General features: G+C 43.0%; 1 protein-coding gene across 1 annotated transcript in view; it reads right to left on the bottom strand.

Moving 5' to 3' along the window:
- Positions 1-22,102, bottom strand: part of Spire1 (spire type actin nucleation factor 1) — a 126,813-nt gene that overhangs the window by 11,425 nt on the left and 93,286 nt on the right. Inside the window, 4 exon segments of the mRNA XM_032885769.1 lie at positions 1,835-2,008; positions 4,057-4,199; positions 6,700-6,790; positions 10,670-10,842. Coding sequence (XP_032741660.1) covers positions 1,835-2,008; positions 4,057-4,199; positions 6,700-6,790; positions 10,670-10,842 — 581 coding nt within the window.

The following is a 22,102-nucleotide window of genomic DNA, read 5'->3' as shown; positions in this document are numbered from 1 at the left end:
GTGGGTTCAGTGGGTTGGGTTATGCCAGCCAGCCTGACACCATCACCCTTGGAGCTCTATGTCCCAAAGTAACTCAAAGTGTGGGGAAAGCAGCAAAGGCGTTGGCAGTGGGGCAGTTATGTCATAGCTTATTTACAAGTTGAGCTTTACTGAATATTCTGGTTAACTCTTAGACAAAAGGAGTCAGAATGAGGCAGCACAGAAACCAGAGAGCAGAAAGTGAAATTGATTATTAGTGACTGGGCCACAGAGAAATGAGCTAGATCTACCTCCTATCTATCTATCTATCTATCTATCTATCTATCTATCTATCTATCATCTATCTATCTCCTATCTATCTATCATCTATCTATCTATCTCCTATCTATCTATCTATCTATCTATCTATCTATCTATCTATCTATCTATCACATGCTAGGCGTGGGACATATATATTACAGTGAGGTGTGGACTGATCACTGTGGTTCTCTTCTCCCACCATGTGGGTCGTGGGGATTGAGTTCAGGCTGGCAGGCTCGGCAGGTGACAGACGCCTTAACCTGCTGCGCCGCCGTGCAGGCTTCAAACAGACATCTTTCATATGATGGCTTCCGTTAGAAAGAAGCTCCATACACCAGCTGTAAAACCATCAGTTGTTAAGAACCATCGAAAGGGAAGTCAATTTAAATAGAAAATTTGACATAGACTTAACCACTCCTTCAAATCCAATTTTAAAACTCAAAGTGAATTTGTTTTTTCCTTAAAACAGTCTATGGACTGCATGTAGATATTTCTGTTTGAGGGTGTTCATAATAAAAATGTCAACCTGTGGCTGTAAGAGGAATTAAGAGACCCACCCATGGGGGTTGGGGATTTAGCTCAGTGGTAGAGCACTTGCCTAGCAAGCGCAAGGCCCTGGGTTCGGTCCCCAGCTCCGAAAAAAAGAAAAAAGAAAAAGAAAAAAAAAAAAAAAAAAGAGACCCACCCATTTTGTCTATGGAGCTAATCTAAAGTTAGGTGGGGAGTGTTGGACAGAAGACAGGATATAGAGATTTCATGACAAATGACAAAGATAGGATCAGGCTCTCTGTGCCTCATGTGTTTTATATTCAGATGAGTAACAATGAGTAAAGAAGACCACAGTGGCTGAGTCATCTGTCCAGAGTTTGTTCTATAACATAGATCCTTGAAGAGCCAGGTCCTGGCTGCTCTCTACACTGGGGAATGAGTGGGGGATTTTAATGTGTTTTTTGTTTTTTTGTAAACATTCAAATGATAGTGACATTTATTATTCTGTGAGGAGAAAAATCCCCCAAAAGTAATGAGAAATAATAAAAAATGTTTTGAATAACTATCAGTAAAAAGACAACTCACTTCTCTCTGGAGAAGCAGCACTCCGAGGGGGGCAGGGTATTGGGCCACAGAGCTGATGATGAAGTGTAGAGGAAATGCCAGGGACACACCTCTATAGGTGTGGCAGGCTGGCCATCATGGCTGTTTGGCTAGCAAGGGGCTGGTTTGCCAGCTGGGCGAGTGAATAAACCCTTCCCAAAACTCCACTGGTGGGAGAGCATGAGTCAGGAGGAAGCAATGCCCTGCTGACAGGGAGCCATTCCCAGAGACCAACACCCACAGGCTCTCTAGCTGATGCTGCATTTTGAGTTTGTTGTCCTTTCAGCTATTTTCTTCTCCAATGAGATCACAGCATGATCTATGCGTCCTATACAAGATTGGAATCAGCAATCAAAAGCAGAGTGCCCATCTGAGCTGTTAATTCTTGCAGAGTGTAGTAGCTGAGGTGTCACTGTCAGACAGAGAGTAAAGGAATTCCCAGAACCAGCAGAAAGAGGCCAACCTTTGAGGGTTTCCACCTGCTGGTAAAAGCTCTCTCAAACAGATAATACATAGCCCCTGCTACCCCAAACATGGCTGCTTCAAAAGGATGAGAGCTCAGCAGAGAAGCTGTTTGTATGGCAGAGAAAAGTGGTCGGAAAGGCGTCCTTGGCCATACACTGGTTATCCTAGGAACCTGAACAATGGAGGGAGAAAGAAAACAGCAGGGAAAAGAAAAGGAGAAAACGCTGAACAAGTGACCTGCAAACAGCAATTACAGACCGTGAAAGAAAAACAAAACAAAGCACAACAGAAACCACGAGGATGGCAATGGTCCACGAGACATCCCACTCATTCTCACCGTCAGGATCAGCAGTAAGCCATGCCCCGGGGTCACACAGCAGAGACACTGATGGCTGTTCTAACTTGGTGGTCTGTGAGCACTGATTCTCCCAAAAGAGGCTGGCTGAGATGCAGGGCAGGGCAGAGTGCCTGGGTCCTGTGCCCACAGGCCCAGCTGCTGTGCCTGGGCAGGTCCTTAAAGGCAACTGCTTTTCACTTGAATGGGCAATCAGTATCAGTAATTTCACCAAATAATAAAAGAGCATTTAAACATAATAAAATGTATTAACTGCAATAGCATCCTAACATTTTCAGTTGGAGGGACAAAAGGGAAACTATTCCTAACTGCACTGCAGAGTACAGCGAGAGTTTCCCAGGACATCCTGTAAGAACTTCACTGTCAGTGATTTTTATAAACTCACCAAGCTACTAATGAGGAGTTATTAGTGAGAAAAGCCATTATGTGGAGGAGGCTTTCTTTCTCTCATCTGGGGCCCCTGTGCACTTGAGGGAGCTGTCCCCAGCATGACCTCCTTCCCTGCCCTTTAACCTGCACTATCTGTGTGGCCCAGGGCTCCTTCCCCACTGCCTGTTCCCAAGACCCTTCTCGGTGACTCCCAGTAGGTTTCTTTGTTTTCTCCCCTTCTCCACAGAGAGCTCACAATCTGACCAGGCTCACACCACAGTTCACCTTCATCACAAACAGTTTTTGTCTGCACTGCATGTGGCTGCAGGTCTTGGCATCGCTTAGTATGAGATCGAACTACCTTGTAGAAACCTACAGCTCCTTTATGCTGACCCCCCATCCCCCGAGAGACAGGGTCTCATGGAACCTTGGAGGCTGTAGCCAAGGGTGACCCTGACCTTCTGACCTTCACTGTCTCAGCGTCCCAAGGGACAGAATTTCAGGTGTGCACCACCATATCCAGCTGTGTATTTGGGTAATAATTTATCCATATTCACTAACAGAGTTAAAGTCCGAGCTTCTTGTGCTGAGTTATTTTATATCTAATAGGCCATTAACAAGGCTGTATTTCAAAGAGCAATTTCTATTTTTTAAACAAATTCCTATTCTGTAGCCCAGGTTGGCCTGGACCTTGTGGTGACCCTCTACATGTATAATACTAAGTCAGGCAAGATCAGTGGCTCAATCACTACGTAGGAGTTAGAAAAAATTCATAAAAATACGGCCATAACCCCATGAATTCTTTAACAGTACCATTTTGGAGCAGAGGTGACAGCAAATGCCAGCACTCTAAGCTCTGCTCATACTTCCTGTCTACACTGACCACCGTGTCTCCTCCTTGAACAACTTATGACTCATCGCAGGTAAAGACGGAGCTATAAGCACGCTCATGTGATTCTCCTTCCTCAGAAATTGAAGAAAACAAGAGCTGTCAGACTGTGGGCAGAATGTTGGTGGACACCTTGGAAGCTCATGAGGAAACCAAAAGGAAATTCTGCACACTTCTGGCTGCTAAGTCAATAAACTCCCCTACTGCAACGAGCAGGTAGAAGCTGTTAAGCAGCTCACATAACAGCTCTCCCTGCATTATAAACACACTAGAACACAAGTTACAGTGGCTATGTGTGGTCGACTCTTCTGTTTTGCTCAGATAAAATAATCTGCTCTAGTCAGATTATGCTAAGATGTCTTTGACAATTTTAAGTGGATTAATATCCTCTAAGAGAAAGAAAACATTTCTTTAGTAATAACTCACCGATAAAGTTTTTGAAAATGAGTGCATAAAATAAACCAAAGGCTGGGCCAGTGTAGCCAGAGCCCACCCCTTAGATATTGAGCAGAGAGATGTTACAGTGCAGCTAACTTGTGGGGCTCTCTGCCCTGTTCTTTGCAAACAGGCTTGCTGCCTTCCTAGGCACATCCCTGTTCATACTTACAAGAGAACGTGAGCTCTGCCTGGATGGGGGCAGAAACTGCCTCACATTCGTAGGAGTTTCCTTCTCAATGGAGTGGCGCCTCTGTGGTGGTTGCCTTCTCTCGGGCTGGGGTGTTGATGAGATGGGCAAGAATTTTGGAGGCTCTGAAGATTTAATCAAATAAATGAACTCTCTTACAAAATAAAATCTTGGACTCTGAGATTCCCAACAGAACCTTTGTATCACGCAGGGCCATTGCGTTCAGATGAAGGACTTACTTCAGTAGAAAGCTATTTTAGGCCAGCAGCTCAGGAGAAAGAGGCAGAATTGTTTCAAATATTTTTGAAAGATAAATTGGTACAGAACAGCAAGGAAAATGGGGGTGGGGTGGGGAGAGTTCTGTTTGAGTTCGCATTAAAACACATTATGATAGCTTTAAGATGTGTATGTGCAGATGCCCTCATGCTACTTCCATAAACTTTCCAACTGGGCTCTCTACTCCTACTTGTAAACACAGAAATACAGGAATTCATGTATTTGGATCAACCCATGAAGGCAAGCTACTAAGGCAAACAAAAGACTAAAAGTAATTTCCAGTCAAGAAATTGTACTGAAATTCACTGCACAATATGATGGGTACTCTATAATATTTATTTATTTACTTATTCATTCATTTTGAGCAGGATCTCATGTAGTCCAGGCTGGCCTCAAATCTACTACATGGCTAAGGATGACCTCAAACTACTGACCTGATCCTATTACATCTACCTCCTGACTGTTTAGATTATAAACTCGATCCACTGGTTTGATTCAGTGTTAGAGTTCAAATCTAAGCCTTCGCGTGTACAAGGCACTCACCACTCTTCGACTGAGCTAGAGCTCCAGCTCTTGCCTCCGTATGTGCAACAGGCCTGGCCAAGTACTAATCACAGGAAACGACCAAAGCCAATTCCTACTGACTTAAGTTTTTTTCATTTATTGTGTGTGCATGTGTGTGTGTGTGTCTGTGTGTGTGTGTTGTCCGTGTGTGTGTGTGTGTGTGTGTGTGTGTCTGTGTGTGTGTGTGTGTGTGTGTGTCTTGTCTGTGTGTGTTGTCCGTGTGTGTGTGTGTGTGTGTGTCTGTGTGTGTTGTCTGTGTGTGTGTGTGTGTGTGTGTGTCTGTGTGTTGTCTGTGTATGTGCATGTGTGTCTGTGTGTTGTCCGTGTGTGTTGTCCATGTGTGTGTGTGTGTGTGTGTGTGTCTGTGTGTTGTCCATGTGTGTGTGTGTGTGTATGTGTGTCTCTGTGTGTATGTGTATGTGTGTATGTGTGTGTATCTCTGTGTATGTCTCTGTGTGTGTGTGTGTGTATGTGTGTGTTGTCCATGTGTGTGTATGTATGTGTGTCTGTGTGTGTGTTGTCTGTGTGTGTGTGTGTATGTGTGTGTTGTCTGTATGTGTGTGTGTTGTCCATGTGTGTGTGTGTGTGTGTTGTCTGTGTGTGTGTGTGTGTGTGTCTCTGTGTGTGTTGTCTGTGTGTGTGTGTGTGTGTGTGTGTGTGTGTGTGTGATATGAATACAGATGTGCACCTGCCACCATTCTCCCCATCCACAATGGGATCTATGGACAGAAGGCAGGTTGTCAGGTTTGCACAGCAAGTGCTTTTCCCCTCTAAGTCATCTTGCCTGCACCGCCCCCACACTGTTTTTTATATCATCTGTTTAAGTAACTGAAATGCTATGTAATTCCCACACTTGGGAAGGAGAGTCAGAAGGATCAAGAGTCCAAGGCCAGACTTAGCTATGTATCAAGTTCAAGGCCACCCTGCAGTACATGAGACTCTGTTTTATAAGAATATGGAAAATCAAGCCAACATTCTAAGGATATCTTAAATTTTTTTTGTTTCTGTCTTATGTGTGTAAGTATTTTGTCCCCATGTTCACATTTGCACAGTGTGTGCCTGATGCCTTAGGGGCAGAAGAGAGTGACAGATGAGTCTGAGCAGCTATGTGGGTGCTGGGAACCTAACCTCGGTTCTCTGCAAGAGCAGCCAGTGCTCTTAACTTCTGAGCCGTCTCTCCATCCCCCAAGAATAGCTTAATATTCAATGAATTAATTTTTAGCTCTTCACAATGATTTCACATTACTAGGGGCCTTTAGAAATCTCTTAATTTTAGACACTGTGTTTACAATCCACTACCCAATAGCTGTAAAGTGTTTTCCCTACCTATACATGCACTGGGCATGGCTGTATGTATGGGGAGGTAGGGAGCAAATATGGTTATTTAGTGCTTCTGAGCTTAAATTCAGACTAGGAGGTCATTAATCTAAAAAGCATGCATGCATGTACATCGCTGACTTATCCATATGTATGCTATGTTTAAATCAATCAATCAATCAATCAGTCTGATTGAGTCAACGTTCATGCAGCGTGGGAAGACATCTGAGCCTGTCATTAATCTAAAAAGTATGCATGCATGCATGCATATACACTGTTGACTTATCCATATGTGTGCTATGGATGGACAGGTGGATGGACAGACAGATAGATGCACCTGATCGAGCTAAGGGAAGACACCTGACCCTGTCTGCTCCTGACACTGAAGGGTTAGCTTTATCTATTCCAAATGATCAGTGCACTGTGGGGTCCTTGCTCTAGGCCACGTGTTTTACAGTGTGCACTCACTCTTCTTGGAGCACATGGCCTCCAGTACTGGGTCCTCATAGAGGGAGGGAGATGCACTGCTGCTGCTGGTTGACTTGTGCAGAGTTTCCTCCTGAAAAAGGCAAATTCATGAGCTTCAGATTAATAGCATCCTAGTAAACAGATACATTAACAGGAGACACCAAATTACATTGTCAAAGGCTCCAGACAAACGAGAAAGGGTCTAAAATTAGGGATGACCTGATGTCCTCTCTTTGCCTAATTAAAAGTGATGGGACAGGGCTGGAGAGATCCAGGCAGTAAGGTCCTTCCTGCCTTCAGGTTCCTGCCTTGAGTGCTAACCATGAATTCCCTCAATGGTGGACCTGTAACCTAACCTATGGGCTGAAATAAATGCATGAACATGGAGTTTATCACAACAACAGGAAAACAAACTAGAACAAGAGCTTTATCCACTGGGCCCTAGCCTCAACACTTGCTCTTAAAATGGAAGATGAACTAACCAGTGTTCCCTACAGTCCTGAGAGGTGAGGTGCTGAGTGGACTTAGCTGTAGTTCCATCCCATTCTGAGCTGTTGGACGTATACTACTCTGGGAATCTGATGTAAAAATATGTCTTGATGTTTAAAAACAAGGAATCTGGATGTTCCTCAAGATGGGGAAATGTTCAGATAAACTGGAAAAACGAGTGGGAAGGGAAGAAGGATAAGGAGGAGGATGAGGAAAGGAGCAAGAGAGGAACAGAAGGATAGTTCATTGTACAGACTCACAGCCAGAGACAGAGACACTGACACACAGTCAGGATCAGTTCTGAGGAAGGTGTGTGCATGAGTCTAGTGGGGAGAATCAGATGAGCATTCCACGGCACAGCGAGACCAACCAACATCACACAGAAACATGGGAAGTGCCCTGTCAGTCTGAGGTATGCACCAATCAATCCTGAGGCTTCCCTAGCTCTTCCAGACTATCCAAGCTCTGAACTCTGCAGGATTTAGCTGCACAGCCAAGGTGCTGCTGAGCAAACATGTCTCACTAGGCATGCTTTGTTCAATTAGAAGCAACAGGTGTGAGCGCCATCACACTTCTGCCTCTGCATTTGATACTTACTATGGGAACATGGACACTTTCACTGGAAAAAACTAAGGAAAAGTAAGTTGGAAAAGAAAAAGAAGAGTGAAAGAATACATGAAGTAGGAAACAAACTTTACCATATAAAGTGAATAGAGTCTGCCATGGATATGGGGACACCAGCAGCTTTGCTTTTATGGCCATTATTAGAAAGCAAATATGGCCAAGCAAATCAATGTTGTTTTAGGGTATCCTTTACCAAGGCTGTAAAGGCTGCAGACATCCAGTCACAACATTGTACGCAGTAATGCTGCAATGTGTGATGGGGCTGGACAAGGACGTGGACAGAGGTGACGTGGGGGACACTGAAGGAATGCAAATTCCCAGGAGAATAGATCAGTGGGGCCCAAAGAAATTCCATGAGGGGACGGTCATATCTTCATTGTCCTCTTTGGTACCCCCTGTGACTGACAATGAAGATCCTTAATTTAATTATAACCTATTTAAATAAAAATAGTGACAAGGAACACTGTTCCAGATAGCACAGAGCTCCACTTAGATAGCACTAAGCTAAATGCTTTCACAATTTAAATTATCCTTATAAAGTTTGCAAAGATTTATTTAAATCCTTGAGTGTCTCCTGCTGGGCCATAGGAGTTATGGTTCAAAGCAGAGAGAGAGATGGAGATCAGCAGTCAATGACACGACAAGAGGTTAGGGGCTATGCTGTCACTGATGCAAGCTAGGGTCACTTGGGAAGAAGGACTCTTAACTGAGAAAATGCCTTCGTAGGATTAGGCTATAGGCAAGTCTACAGGTCATGTCCTTGACTGATGTGAGGCAGAGCAGCTTACTGTGGTGGTGCCACCCACGACCTAGCAGTTCTGGGTGCTATAAACAAGCAGGCTGACCAAGCCATGGGGAGCAAGCCAGGAGGCAGTGCTCCTCCATGGCCTCTGCAGCTCCTGCCTCCAGGTTCCTGCCTTGACTTCCATGAGTGATGGACTGAGTTGTAGAATATTGGCTAAAACAAACCCTTTCCTCCCACAAGCTGCTTTTGGTCTTTTTTTTCTTTTTTTCTTTTTTAAATAATCACAGCAATAGAAACCCTAACGAAGACAGGGGCTCTAGAGCAGTGGTTGTCAATCTTCCTAATACTGTTACCTTTTAATACAGTTCCTCATGTTGCGGTGATCCCCAACTACCAGATTATTTAACTGCTACTTCAAAACTGTAATTTTGCTACTGTTACTACTTATGAATCATAATGTAACTGTCTATGTTTTCCAATCTCTATGTTAGACAATCTCTATGAAAGGGTCATTTGATACCCCCAAGGGGTCTTGACCTACAGGGTGAGAACCACTACTTGAGGGGAACAGAGCCATTAAAGGGTTAGCACAGAACCACAGGAAGAGCCCAAGTAGCATGGGAAATACACTAAATACAAAGACGCCTTCTGACTCCTCAGGGCTGCACAGATCTCAGGAGTACAGACAAATTGTGGGCACAGATAAGCACAGAGCTGAGGAACTGAAGACTGTTTAGGGAAGACAATGGCCACACCTGTGGTCACATAAAATGGGAGGCTAGGAGAGTGTGGGACAAGGATAGAGGGGTCATAAGCATCTCTCTGCAGGGGATTGGGGAAGGGCTCTCTAACATCTGTATCCTTCGGAAACATGAATATCTGCTATATAGGATGGGAGCCTTCAAACTCTTGAGTGAAAAAGGATCCCTGCAGGGTGTGATTTGGGAAGCTTGAAAAGAAAATCAAACAGAAGAGGTAGTGAGACATTTATTAATGTCAGCAATAAGGATATTTGCTCTGTGTGTGTGGTTCATGGGCACATTTATATGCCCTCAATTGTACAAATACACAAAAGCCTTCAAAGAAGCCCAAGGAAGAGGCCTGTTATCTGTCAATATCATTCTCTGCCTTGTTCCCTGAGACAGGGTCTCTCACTGAACCTGGAGCTTAGCTGACAGCCAGCATGCCCCAGTGATCCTCTTGCCTATACCCTCATGATACTGGGCTTACAGACATGGGTGCATCCATGCCTTGCCTTCTACTTAGGTGCTGGGGGTTTGAACTCAGTTCCTCATGCTTACACAGCAAATACTCTTACCCACTGGACCATCTTCCTAGCCCTATTGGGAAAACTTCTAGTAGAAAGACCGTATTATTGGTGTTGTTTGGGATGGTGGTGAAGATTGAAAATAAAACAATTAAGTAGCATTTTCTGACGCGGATAGACATGAGGAAGATGGAGCCAGCAATACAACAATGTGTGTGCATCCATGCAGCATGGAGAAGAGTGGGGGATCGTCTCGTTTTGTCTAAGTTTGGGTGAGGCAATGGAGACCAAGCAATGTGCACCGTGACACTCATAGCTCAGCAGAAGCTGGTGAAGGCTCAGCATGAATGGAGGTACACTGAGGTACACTGAGGTACACTGAGGTACACTGAACGGATGAGCATTCATGAATGCAGGGCACGGAGTAGAGCAAAGACTCAGGGAAGGCAGCTTCTTCTTGAAGGCTTGTCTGTTGGCATTGCTGTTATGGAAAGAAGAAGCCCACATGGGTCTATGTGCACTGCAGAGGGACAAGAGCCTACAGAAACATGTCTCGACTTCAGTTTCTCCTTTTCTCACAACGATGGAGGCCATGCCAGTTTAAGATTGTCGATTTATCTTAATCCTACTTCTAATCTAAGACTACAGACCTCAAGTTCAGTAGCCATTTTCTAAGCATATCTACCACACTGGTCTACAGTAAGAACAGTAACTAATCTCCCTTCCAGCCACATTAACTTCAGCCTTACCTTTACTGATTGGAACATGAGAAGAGATGAGGAAACAGCTCAAGGAACTGGGAGAGGGACAGGATCAGAGGGCATCTGAGTGCCTGGCAGCCTTACCTCAGAGTCAGAGCTGTCCAGCTCAGCCAGCGTCGGGGCTTTGAGGAGCCTCTTCGGCTGTGCAGGCCCCAGCTGGGCAGCACCCAGCCCATTTTCTTTCGTTTGAGATGTTAAGTCTCCATTCACCACAGATGATTTCCCCACATTCTTTGGAGATTCTGGTGTAGTAACATCTAGTAAGAGAAAGACAAAAGTTTACCTTTTCTGGAGCCAGGAAAGGTAATCTGTGTTAGAAGCACAACCAGGTGACAGCATTTCCCTGTCACACGAATAAAAACACAAAGGCCCGGCACAGTGATGCCATGCCTATTCATATGGAATATTTGTTAAAGCTATGGTCAGATTAAAGGAAAACTTAAAATGAATAACTATATATTCACATCTGTAGTTCAGAACTCAAGGAGTTCTGGGAGGAATCCTAGAGAAGTGACCTTGACCTCTTGTTTCCCAGATAAATAAAAGGAGTCTCAGAGAAGAGAAGCTAGCTGTGCTCATTTAAAGGGGCCAGCGGTGGGTGGAGGGAAGATACAGTACACAGTCTTCCTACGGATAAGATCTAAAAATGTTTTGTCCTAAAAATCAAAGTAGCTAAGAATCTTCACTCATATAAATACATTTATATAAGCACAGAGAATCTGGGGCAGGTCCCCTCAATACATCAGATTTAAATGATTAAGGGCTCACATCTGAATGAGGAAGGAAGCTCTCTAGTATATGGGAGAAGACAAAGCAGTATACAGTTGGTGTAATGCAGACAGGACTCAGAGTCTACCTCTGTTGTTAGCTGTCTGGGCAAGCTACCTAACCTCTGCTCCTCCCCTGGAAAGCAGAGTAGTAACATACAGCTACCTGTGAAGATTAAGGAGGGTAGCAACAGAATGACATACTGTGCCTAGTACAATGTTAGGCAAGAGTAACACTGGTTTTCAGTTCTCCAAGTAACCCAGTCCCTTGACTGACAGTGATGTGGGCCAGAGCTAATCCCAAGGCCTGCTCTTGGTACTCTAGCCTAGAATAATCCCATGCAAACAGAATTGATTTTCCTGAGCATTTCAGATAAAGACAACATGGGTTACTGCTAATAGCTAACTATAAAATCAGAGAAGTAAAAATGTGACAGTCAGTGCAGAATTTAATGTGCAGATCAGGGCAATCAACTGCTCTTTGCATACAGAAACATCTATGAAGCTTCTGTTGGGTAATGGGACTTCTAAACAGCAGACAGAGAAAGACTTTGAGATGGGAAAGCTTTGTAATTAAAGGTTAATTTTCTCTCATCTACATGCCTGAAGTAGAAAACATTCAGTGTGTAGCTATCATCTTTTCCTCTTCCTCTTCCCCCTCCTCCTCTTCCTCATCCTCTTTTCCTTTTTTTTTCCCCTGAGATGGGGTCTCATGCTTACCAGGCTGGCCTTGAACTTACGATGTAGCTGAGAAGGATCAACTTCTGATCATCTAACCTCCACTTCCCTTATGCTGGGATTACAAGTGTATACCACCAGGTTCAGTTTATATGATACTGGAAGGTTAATTTCTACTTAAGAAAAAAAGAAGCCAGACTTGGTAGCTCAGACCTATGATCCCAGCACTTGAGAGGCTAAGGCAGGAGGATTGCTAGGTGGCTAGATTGGGTTAGGGAGTAAGACCTATTTCAGAACAAAACAAACAATAAGAACAAAAAAAGGAAAAAGAAAAAAGGTACCTTAGTTCATACCTCCTGCAAAAATTACTTTTGTAGTTAATCAACAAAAATAGTAGTAAAACAACTGTTGAGCCAGGCAGAGTCCCAGCACTCATGGGCAGAAGCAAGAAGATAAGGCCAGCCTAGTCTACACACCTCCAGGACACCCAGGGCTACATAGTAAGACCTCATCACAAAAAATAAACAAACCCAAAAAGGAATAAACATATAGACAAACTGCATTTGTGTCCTTTCTCAGTTACCAGTGTTCCAGCAGCAAAAGTCAGTGACCTAGCTGACCTCCTAGACAGGGATTTAAGACTCCCAGCTTCCAAGACTGGGCTCACCCTGTCAAGGCAAACAGACTTTACTGGCCATATATTCATTTACTATCTTGTAAAAAACTATGATATCAGACCCACATTTTTGTGGGTGCTATTGCTGAAGAAAATTTAGAAGTTATTTAAGGATTAAAAATTTTTAAGATTTTTTTTTTGTGCGAATGTGTGTTTTTGCCTAAATGTAGGTAAGTGCATCAGGCATGTACCTGTGGAGATCAGAAGTGCGTGTTGGATCCCCAGGACTGAAATGACAGAGGGCTGTGAGCTGCCACAACCCTCCTCTGCAGACTAGCCATGAGTCTCCCCTCAATCACCGAGTCACCTCTGCAGAGTCAGGGTAGACTAAACATGTTAAACTGTTGAGAGCTGGACATGGTGACAGACACCTTTAACCTCAGCATTTGGAAGGCAGAGGCAGGCATTTGTCTGTGAGTTCGAGGACAGCCTGGTCTACAAATAGAGTCCAAGGTGGCCAGGGCTGTTACACAGAGAAACCCTATCTTGAAAAACAAAACAAAATAAAAAAATTTAAAGACGTGTTGATAGTATTTAATTTAGATTAAAAATATTTAAGTAGTGTTGGTGTGATGGTTATTTTGTTTATTAACTTGAGTATATCTAGATTTAGCTAAACCCAAGAGGCTGGATCCACCTGTGAGGGATTTTTCTTAATTAAATCCCGTGAATCGGGAAGACCCACCCTCAATCTGGATCTTCTGGGGTGGGAAGCCCCACCTTCACTAAGCCACGTCTTGCGGAGGCAGTCTATAGAAGGACCACGGAGGAAGGAAGTGCTGGTTCTCTGCCTGCTTGGCCTCTCGCTAGCAAGTTCATCCCCTCCCAGGCATAGTGACTGCCATCAGAGACCAGCAACTTGGACCAAACAACACTGGATTTTTGGACTTTTTGTCAGAGGATTGTCATTGTTGGAACACTGGGAACACAACTTGTAAGCCAAGACCTTATTAAATCATGTGTATATATTATATACATACAGTGCAGATTTCATAATAACCCATTCTTTGAGTTCCGTATCTCTAGAGAATCCTGAAGAATTTCAACTGGCAAAATCCAAAGCCTGGTGTGGTGGTGGCAGAAGGGTCGACAAGTTCAGTGACCAAGGTCTGCTTGAGACACAAAGTGAACTCAAAACAAGCCTGAGCGACCCTGCTTCAAAATGAAATGGACTCCACTGGTCCAGTGCTTATTTAGTATATCCAGGTTCCGGGAATCCTCAGCACCACATAAAACCAGGCATAGGAGCCAGCCTGAGTTACATGAGACCCTGCCTTAACAAACAAAACACACTTAAAAAAAGAAAAGAGCAAGGGAGTAAGTCAGACGCTGTAGCACTTTGCCACACTGTGCAACTCTCTGGGGTTTAGTTCACATTAGTTATACACACACACACACACACACACACACACACACACACACACACACACGAGGAAGTTGGTAAAATGACATATAAACTTCAGTTTAGGGAAATCCACTAAATGACAGAGGCTGTCGTGGCTCATTTCATCGTGATACTGTGATGCAGTGGCAGGAAAAGCTTTCCCAACAGCTGTCATGTGGTTCACTGACTAAGATGACTCAAACAAACGTCTGTACTAAGTGAAGCTTTGCGGACAATGTGACTGGTAATGGTCCTGCCAGGAGGCTTCTGGTGACTCCAACACTAGACACTGGGTAGTTTCATTTCCTATAAGGCTTGGCACAATGTATTTTAAGGAGTTTGATTATTTGTATCTAATATTGAAATAATATATATGATTCAGTATATTAAGTGAGACGAGTCAAACTCTTAAAGACAGAATTTCTTGAGGGGAAAAATATTATCTATATTTAGAGCACATGTTAAAATATAAAATAGAGATTTTTCTTTTTTAGAAATTATCATGTCTTAGATTCAGGCATGTCCAAGATATTAAATATTTGAATAATTCTGTCTGTCCCTTTATTCAGTTGGAAGAAATATGATTGGAACATGGATTATATATTTAATATTTGCATAAGAAAAATAAATCAGACTTACCTCAGTTGATGTTGAATGGCTTATTAGGATTCTCACTAAGAGATATTCCTAAGGTTCACGTGAACGGCAGAACGCACTTCCTTATGTCCCGCTCTGCACTGAAGGCCAGTCATTTACTAGGCTACGTGCTTAGGCTGTTTACTCCTAGTCATGTCCCTACTAAGAGGATGTTCTCCCATCTTCAGGGTTGGAAGAATGGGTTACTCTTCCCACTTATGATCTGGGGCGATTTAATGAAGAGTGAAGGGCAGCGATGAGAAACCAAGCAGCACGAGAGGTCAGCAGTGAGCGCCGGCCCACAGGGCAGGCACACAGCACAGCACCAAGGCACAGAGAGATGACAGCAAACAAGGAACACTGACAACACGAACCTAGGCTGCCCGGCTACGCCCGCCGGTCTGGGACATGTGCTCAGGCATTCCTACTCCTTATACAATCAGCGCAAGTGCGGCCAGAGTGACAGGATAGGAAATGGATGTGGCCAGCTTTTAGAGATCAGTCATAACACACATGGTCCAAATTTTGGCTTTATTTTTCAGTCTAAATTTTTTACAGATTCACTACACAAATGATTCATAAAATAAATAAAATTAGCCAAATGGATAAAGAAAATAGAAAAGGCTCTTTGGTGGTCAGTCAAAAAGCAGTTTAAGACCAAAATATTAGTCATGCCTGAGAGCTACAAAAATAAACAGAAAAGTATGGAGACTAGCCTGTGGTCACAAGACAGTAAACAGTCAATAATGTAGAAAATCTGCTGGCTTATTAAGGATAAATTTGTATGTCAACAATTCTTTGTAACTTAAGAGGTAGTCTGTAACATTTCAAAAAACATTCTGAAAGAATACATCTTAATCTCATGTTAGTCTGAATCCGTGACTTATGAAATTAAAAAACTGAATTTGCAAAATATCTTAATTAAGAAAAATATGAAAATTTGCTCATAAATATATTTAAATTTTTATTTAAAAAAGCTAGTTTTATAATCAAATATAGCCATTTTCAGATATTCATTTACCATCATCCTGGCCCACTCAACACAAACCGTTAAGCACGCTGTAAACTTAGGGCGCATGACAGAAGGTAGTGACAGTGAGCTTCTGGGTGTAATGGGCAGAGACATGAGGACAGGCTCTACCACTATGCAGAGTGGTGCAGAAGCAGTTCCTGCCCGCCAAGGCTCTCGGTGTTTCAGAGAAAGGAGCGCTTTAAAACTGTTCTTTACAGTTTTCTCTGCTCCCTTCCAGGAAAGGTCTGACCCAGTGAGAGCAACCATATACGGGGCGGCCACATCCACCGCCTTCTGTGAGGCTGGGAGGTGCACGTTCACTGTGGTTTAATTACATGCACTGCTTTGAAAGAGGCAGGCTACTTTATTTTAAGCTGACCACAGCTCAGAAGAAAGCTTTTCAATTTTCCTTTCTGACATGTTTAAACAAGCAGACAAATGAATGTGATTCACAGAAACCACGCAACCACGTCAGGTGTGAAAGTGCTTTTTTTTTTACCTGACAAGTCAAAACTGTGAGACATGCTAAGTGGCCGAACTGCTGCAAAAAAGAAAACAAACAAAGAAAGTAATTCAGCCATCAGGGATCCAAAGACAGACAGGGCAGGGAGGGCCAGAGCTCTCACTGGCCCTCCTTGGAGTCTAGCTAGAAGCTAGTGGATGCAAGTCTGACACGCAAAACAACTAAAGAGTCTTAATTCCAGTTTTATGACAACAAACTAACAATAAAAAGTAAAAGTAACACTTTAAATACACTGAAAATGACAACAAGATAAACAAGATACAGAGAAAAGATAAGAACCCAGTCTTCCCAGACCTGACGGCATCCTTCTGTATGCAGTGCTCAGTTTCATTCAAAAGTTATGTTCACGACAAAATAAATGTAAAGAATGTTTAATGGGCAGGAACCACCCCAATGTGCAAGTTAGATGTTTAGATGTTTCAGGAAAGTAGATAGAGACTTTGTATTGATGAGAATAATTTTTCACTTGCCATCTAAAAATAAAATAAAATACTTAGTTCTTAATTCAAATATATTCCAGATTTCCCTTTCTAAGTATAGCCAATAAAATTACATACATTCTCAAACCACTCTTTAATCAAGTTTGCTAATATCTTTTGTTGAGCTCTTCTCTGGTATATGAATATAACTTTTGAATAAACTGGCCACCACACACAAAAGAAATGCTATCCCTTCTTAGGAGATGTGGTTCATTTTTCTCCTCTCCTTTTTTTGGTTTTGTTAAGCTAACTGAACCGGGGGGCTTTATGCAGGAGGATAGTATACCATAAACTGAGCTGCACCCCTGGCTTCTCCTCTTGTCACTCGCTTGCTGGGGGTCTGAGTGAGTTTCCCTAACTGAGGCTCTTGCTTTCTCAGCTATAATCATACACCACCAAGAGGACCACTGAAGGATCACTGTAACTAAGAACTTTAGAACAGAAAAATATCAGTGACATGACAGATTGAGGAACAATAATAATTTCAGATTTGTTAGGAAAAGAAATGGCTCATGTAACAGTAAGGGAGTAGGTAAATAAATCACTTAGGCATTGTTGGGAGACCATGTCCAAATAAATCATGTTTGATTCATGTTTAATGATGAAAAATGTTCAGGCCATACCCAGTATTAAACTAAAAGAATAGTTTTTGTCATTATTTTTTGTTTGTTTGGCTGGTTTTTGCTTTTGTTTTTTCTTCTTTGTACTTTCTTCTCTTTTTTGTTTTTTAAGACATTCTCTGTGTAGCCTTGGCTTTTCTGGAACTTACCAGAAAACCAGGCTAGCCTAGAACTCAAAGATCTGCCTGCATCTGCCTCCTGAGTGCTGGGGTTAAAGGGTGCATGACCACCACCCATTTAAAATTTTTAATTTTATTTTTTATGCGTGGAAGGGTGTCCAGAAGCTGAAGGACAGGCTTGGGTGACAGCACTGGGAAGGCCTCTAGCTCCTTTAAGTAATGTCTTTCAGTGCCTGCAGTTCAGGAATAGATGGGTGGCCAAGGAGCCTCAGGGATCCTCTTCCTCTCCATCCCTCAATGCAGGGATTCTGAGCACCGACTACCTTCTGGGCATTGTGCATGGCTTCTAGGACTGAACACAAGCCCTCCTGCTTGAAGGCAAGGGCTTACTGACTGAGCCATTCCTTAGCCCTCACCGTGGTTTTGTAAGGCACGAGTTCACAGTGGATGCCCACAGATTAAAGTAGAGGTAATACTCTCCGTGGGCAGTAAGATGTTCCCAAACATCAGCATTGTTTCTACTGGCAAATACAGGGAAGAAATATAAAAATATTCAGAGAAATTTGTTTTTTCAAGGTAATCCTACTAATCCAATCTAAACCAAATACCATAAAATACAAGTCTATAGGAAAACCCAACACAGTGGGGTAGGGGTTGGGGAGTAAAATTTCTTACTTTCCATTTGAGGTTTAAGATTAGTTTAAACTCAGAATCCTAGAAGCAAGGATCCCAGAGTAATCACCTTTCTTCAAAAATTTATAATTTATTTTATGTGTGTGTCTGTCTGTCTGTCTATCTATCTGTCTGTCTGTGTGTCTGTCTCAAAGAACAACTTGAGGAGTCTCTTCTGCCGAGTGTGTCCTACTGGAGATCATCTTGTATCGAAGGCTTGGGCAAGGGTTGTAAGAGCTGAGCCAGTTCACCGGAGTCTGAATAATCACTTTCCACAACCATCAATGCTAGACACTGAAATACCAATGCTCAGGGTTAAATACGGTAAACAACATAAATCTGTCCTTCAGCTTTTCTAAAGGAGGGTTAGCCTTTACATAAACTCTTAAGAGGTGAAATAGAAGGAATGTGTATGAGAAGGCCTGCCATGACAGACTGAATGTATCAGAAGTCCGCAAGCTCCCAACCTGAGATTTCAGCACTCAGGAGGACCACTGCCAAGGTTGGGCCCATCATGGTCTATACATGAGGCCTGTCAGAGCTGTGACCCTGTCTCAGGAAAACAAACAAAAGTGTAGAAGTGGTGGCACAAGCCTGTGACATCAGCACCTGAATCAATCAATCCTTAGCTACAGAGCAAGTCTGAGAAGCACCTGACACTGTCTCAAAAGACAAATCAAACAGAAAACCTCCCAAGAAGAAAACTCCCAAAATAGATTGCCTCACCCATGACTCTACCAAACTTTGAAAGATGAATTAATTCCAATCTTTCCAAACTGTTCTAAAACACAGAAGAACACTAAAGCTAAAACACAAAGAAAGAAAACAAAACCTTAAAAGGTCATACACCATGACTAACTAGGATTTATTTCTGGGACACAAGGATGTTATCTTGTTTAGTTTTTGTTACCTTGACAAAACCTAAATTCACTTGGGAAAAGAGAACTCAACTGAAGAGTTGCCTCGCAGACTGGACTGTCAGAGATTGTCTTGAATGATGAGTGACATGAGAAGGCTCATCTTGGTGCAGGTGGGCCTCTGCTGTGTAAGAATACTAGCTGAGGGCTGGAGAGATGGCTCAGTGGTTAAGAGCGCTGACTGCTCTTCCAGAGGTCCTGAGTTCAATTCCCAGGAACCACATGGTGGCTCACAACCATCTGTAATGGGATCCCATGCCCTCTTCCGGTGTGTCTGAAGACAGCAACCACCGTGCACTCACATATATAAAATAAATAAATCCTTAAATAAATAAATAAAATACTGGCTGAACAGGAGCTAGTGAGCAAGCCACTGTGATCCTGCGTGGCTTCTGCTTGAGTTCCTGCTTGAGTGCAGTCCTGACAGACCCTTCATGATGGACTATGATCTGCAAGTGTGAGCTGCAATAAATCCTTTCCTCCCCTAAACTGCTGGTCAAAGTGTCTATTTATTAAAGCAAGAGAAAGTAATTAATGTGATACACATTTAACAGACTAGAGGATAAAAAAAAAATATGGTCATCTCAAGAACTGCAGAAACAGCATTTCACAAAACAACCTTCTCAGACCGAAAACTCAGCAAGCTGGTTTACAGAGAAACCGCCTTGCCAGAATGAGGCCTTCCTGTGAGAAGACCACATTACACTACTCACAGTGAGAACCTGAAAGGTCCTCTGACATCCGAAATAAAGACACACGGCCTTTCTTGTGTTCCTTATAATACTAGGAGTCCTAATTAAAGCAACTAGGCAAGAAAAACAATACAGAGAGAATGAGGATATATGACTGAACTGATACCCGAATTGGAAAGGAGGAATAAAATTATCCCAGTTTATAGACATAATCTTATAAAGAAAATCCTACAAGTGCCATTAAAACCAAACTAAAATGAAGCTGTTAAAGCAGGGCTGGAGAGATGGCCCAGCAGCTAAGGCACTGGGTGCTCTTCCAGAGAATGCGGCCTTGATTCCCAGCACCCACGTGGCGACTCAAGTATCTTTAACTCCACAGGTACCAGGCATGTGTACAGTATATGAACTTACATACAGACAAAACACCAGCACACATAAAGGAAAACAGTAATAAAAATCTCTTTAAAAGTGCTACTAAATTCAGCCAAGTTTCTTGATAGAAAATCAGCATAAAACAAATGTACTGTGTGTTAATTTAACCCATGTGAAAAGTAACACAGGAAAACAAGCCCATTGGTTACATCACTAAAAATAATCAGCTATTCAGGAACATCAGTAATGTGGAAAACTCTGAGACATAAACAAATGCAAAGATGGTTTGTGCTCCCAGATTGGAAAAACTAATACTGTTAAGGTAGCCAGGTACCTTCTGAGCATGGTAGCACATGTCCTTATTCTCTGCACTTGGGAGGCAGAGGCAGGGGTATCTCTCTAAGTTCCAGAATAGCTAGGACTACATGGTGACTCTGTCTCAAAATCAAACCAAAACAAACCCCCAAAATCAATATACCCAAACTACCTACAGATTCAACTCAATCCCAGTAAAAAGAAAAAAAAATCAGTGTCTCTTCTTTCTCTCTGTGCCTATTTATTCCTCTTCTCTCCTCTTTTTAAGGCTACACACCATATACAGCCCAGGCTGGCCTCAAGTTAATGATCTTCTGCCATCCAAACTAGTGCTGGGACTACAGATGTGTGTTCCCATGGAAATCCTTTTGCTTTTTTTTTTTTTTGAGACAGGGTCTCAGCATGCAGACCTGGTTGGCCTCAAACTGCTTCTGCCTCTTGAGTGTTAGCCTTAATGGCGTGCACCACCACGCCCAAGGAGTAAACTCAGTGCCTTGTTCATGATAAACAAATGCTCTACCATGGAGCTATACTCCTAGGCTCCCAGAGAATCTTTTTAAAAATTTTTTTAAAGATTTATTTAATTTTATGTTGTCTGAGTGTTTTGCTTGCATGAAAGTGTGTATATTACTTATATACATATGTGGGTCCTCAGGGCCAGAAGCATGGGGTAGGAGGCTGGCAGCAGCAGATCCTCTGGAACTGTAGACAGTTGAAGCTGCCATGTGAGTGGACTGGACCCATGTCCTCTGGAAGAACAGCTAGTGCTCCTACCCACTCAGCCATCCCTCCAGTCTCCTCCTGCCTATGCCATGGGGATCTCCAATAGTAGTTTCCCCAGAAGAACCTAAAAAGACAATCCCAAGGTTACACGGAAACTGTTCATAACTTCATGAAAGAACGCTCAAATATCAATTATCAATCACTAGGGAAATGAAAATCCAAACCACAATTGGAAATCACCTTAGACATGTCAGGATAGTTATCGTCAACAAACAAGTCCCTCCAAGCCCCCCGTGGTGGAGCAAGGATGTACAACTAGAGCGTTTGCTGTTGCTGGAGAGAACACAATGGTATGGTCACTACGGAAAGTCCTGCAAAATCGAGTTCAGTGGGTAAAGGGCTCGATGCACAAGCCTGAGGCCCTGAGTCTGGACCCTGGCGCTCCTGTAAGAGCTGTGCTGAGAGGGGTGGAGACAGATGGATTCCAGGGGCTACTGGGCCAGCTAGCTTACCTACAACAGTGCAGTGAAAACTTTCTCAAAACATGTGGTAGATGATGGCAGAACCCCTCTTTATGTTGACCTCTGGCCTGTGTCTGTGCATACAGAGAAGTACACACATGCACACGTGTACACACACACACACACAGGCAAGCAGGCAGGCAGGCAGAGAAGACACACGTACACACACACACACATACACACAAGCGCGCGCACACACACATGCACACGCACACGCATAATCAGAAGGGTTCTGAAAGAAGTGAAGTAATGCTATGTCTCTATCATCTCTTATTGCACACATGTCAGTTTATAAGGTTTTTCTTTCCTTTTTACCAAGATCCTATTTAGTTCTCATAGAAAAAATGTAACAGAGGTAAGATCCTTTATCCTCCTTTCTGGTGATGAAGGCAGTTATGTTTAGAAGGGGAA

Source organism: Rattus rattus, chromosome 15, assembly GCF_011064425.1.
Source record: "Rattus rattus isolate New Zealand chromosome 15, Rrattus_CSIRO_v1, whole genome shotgun sequence".
Taxonomy (NCBI): Eukaryota; Metazoa; Chordata; class Mammalia; order Rodentia; family Muridae; genus Rattus; species Rattus rattus.
Note: the sequence above shows the minus strand (reverse complement) of the source record. Positions and strands in the feature narration are given on the sequence as shown.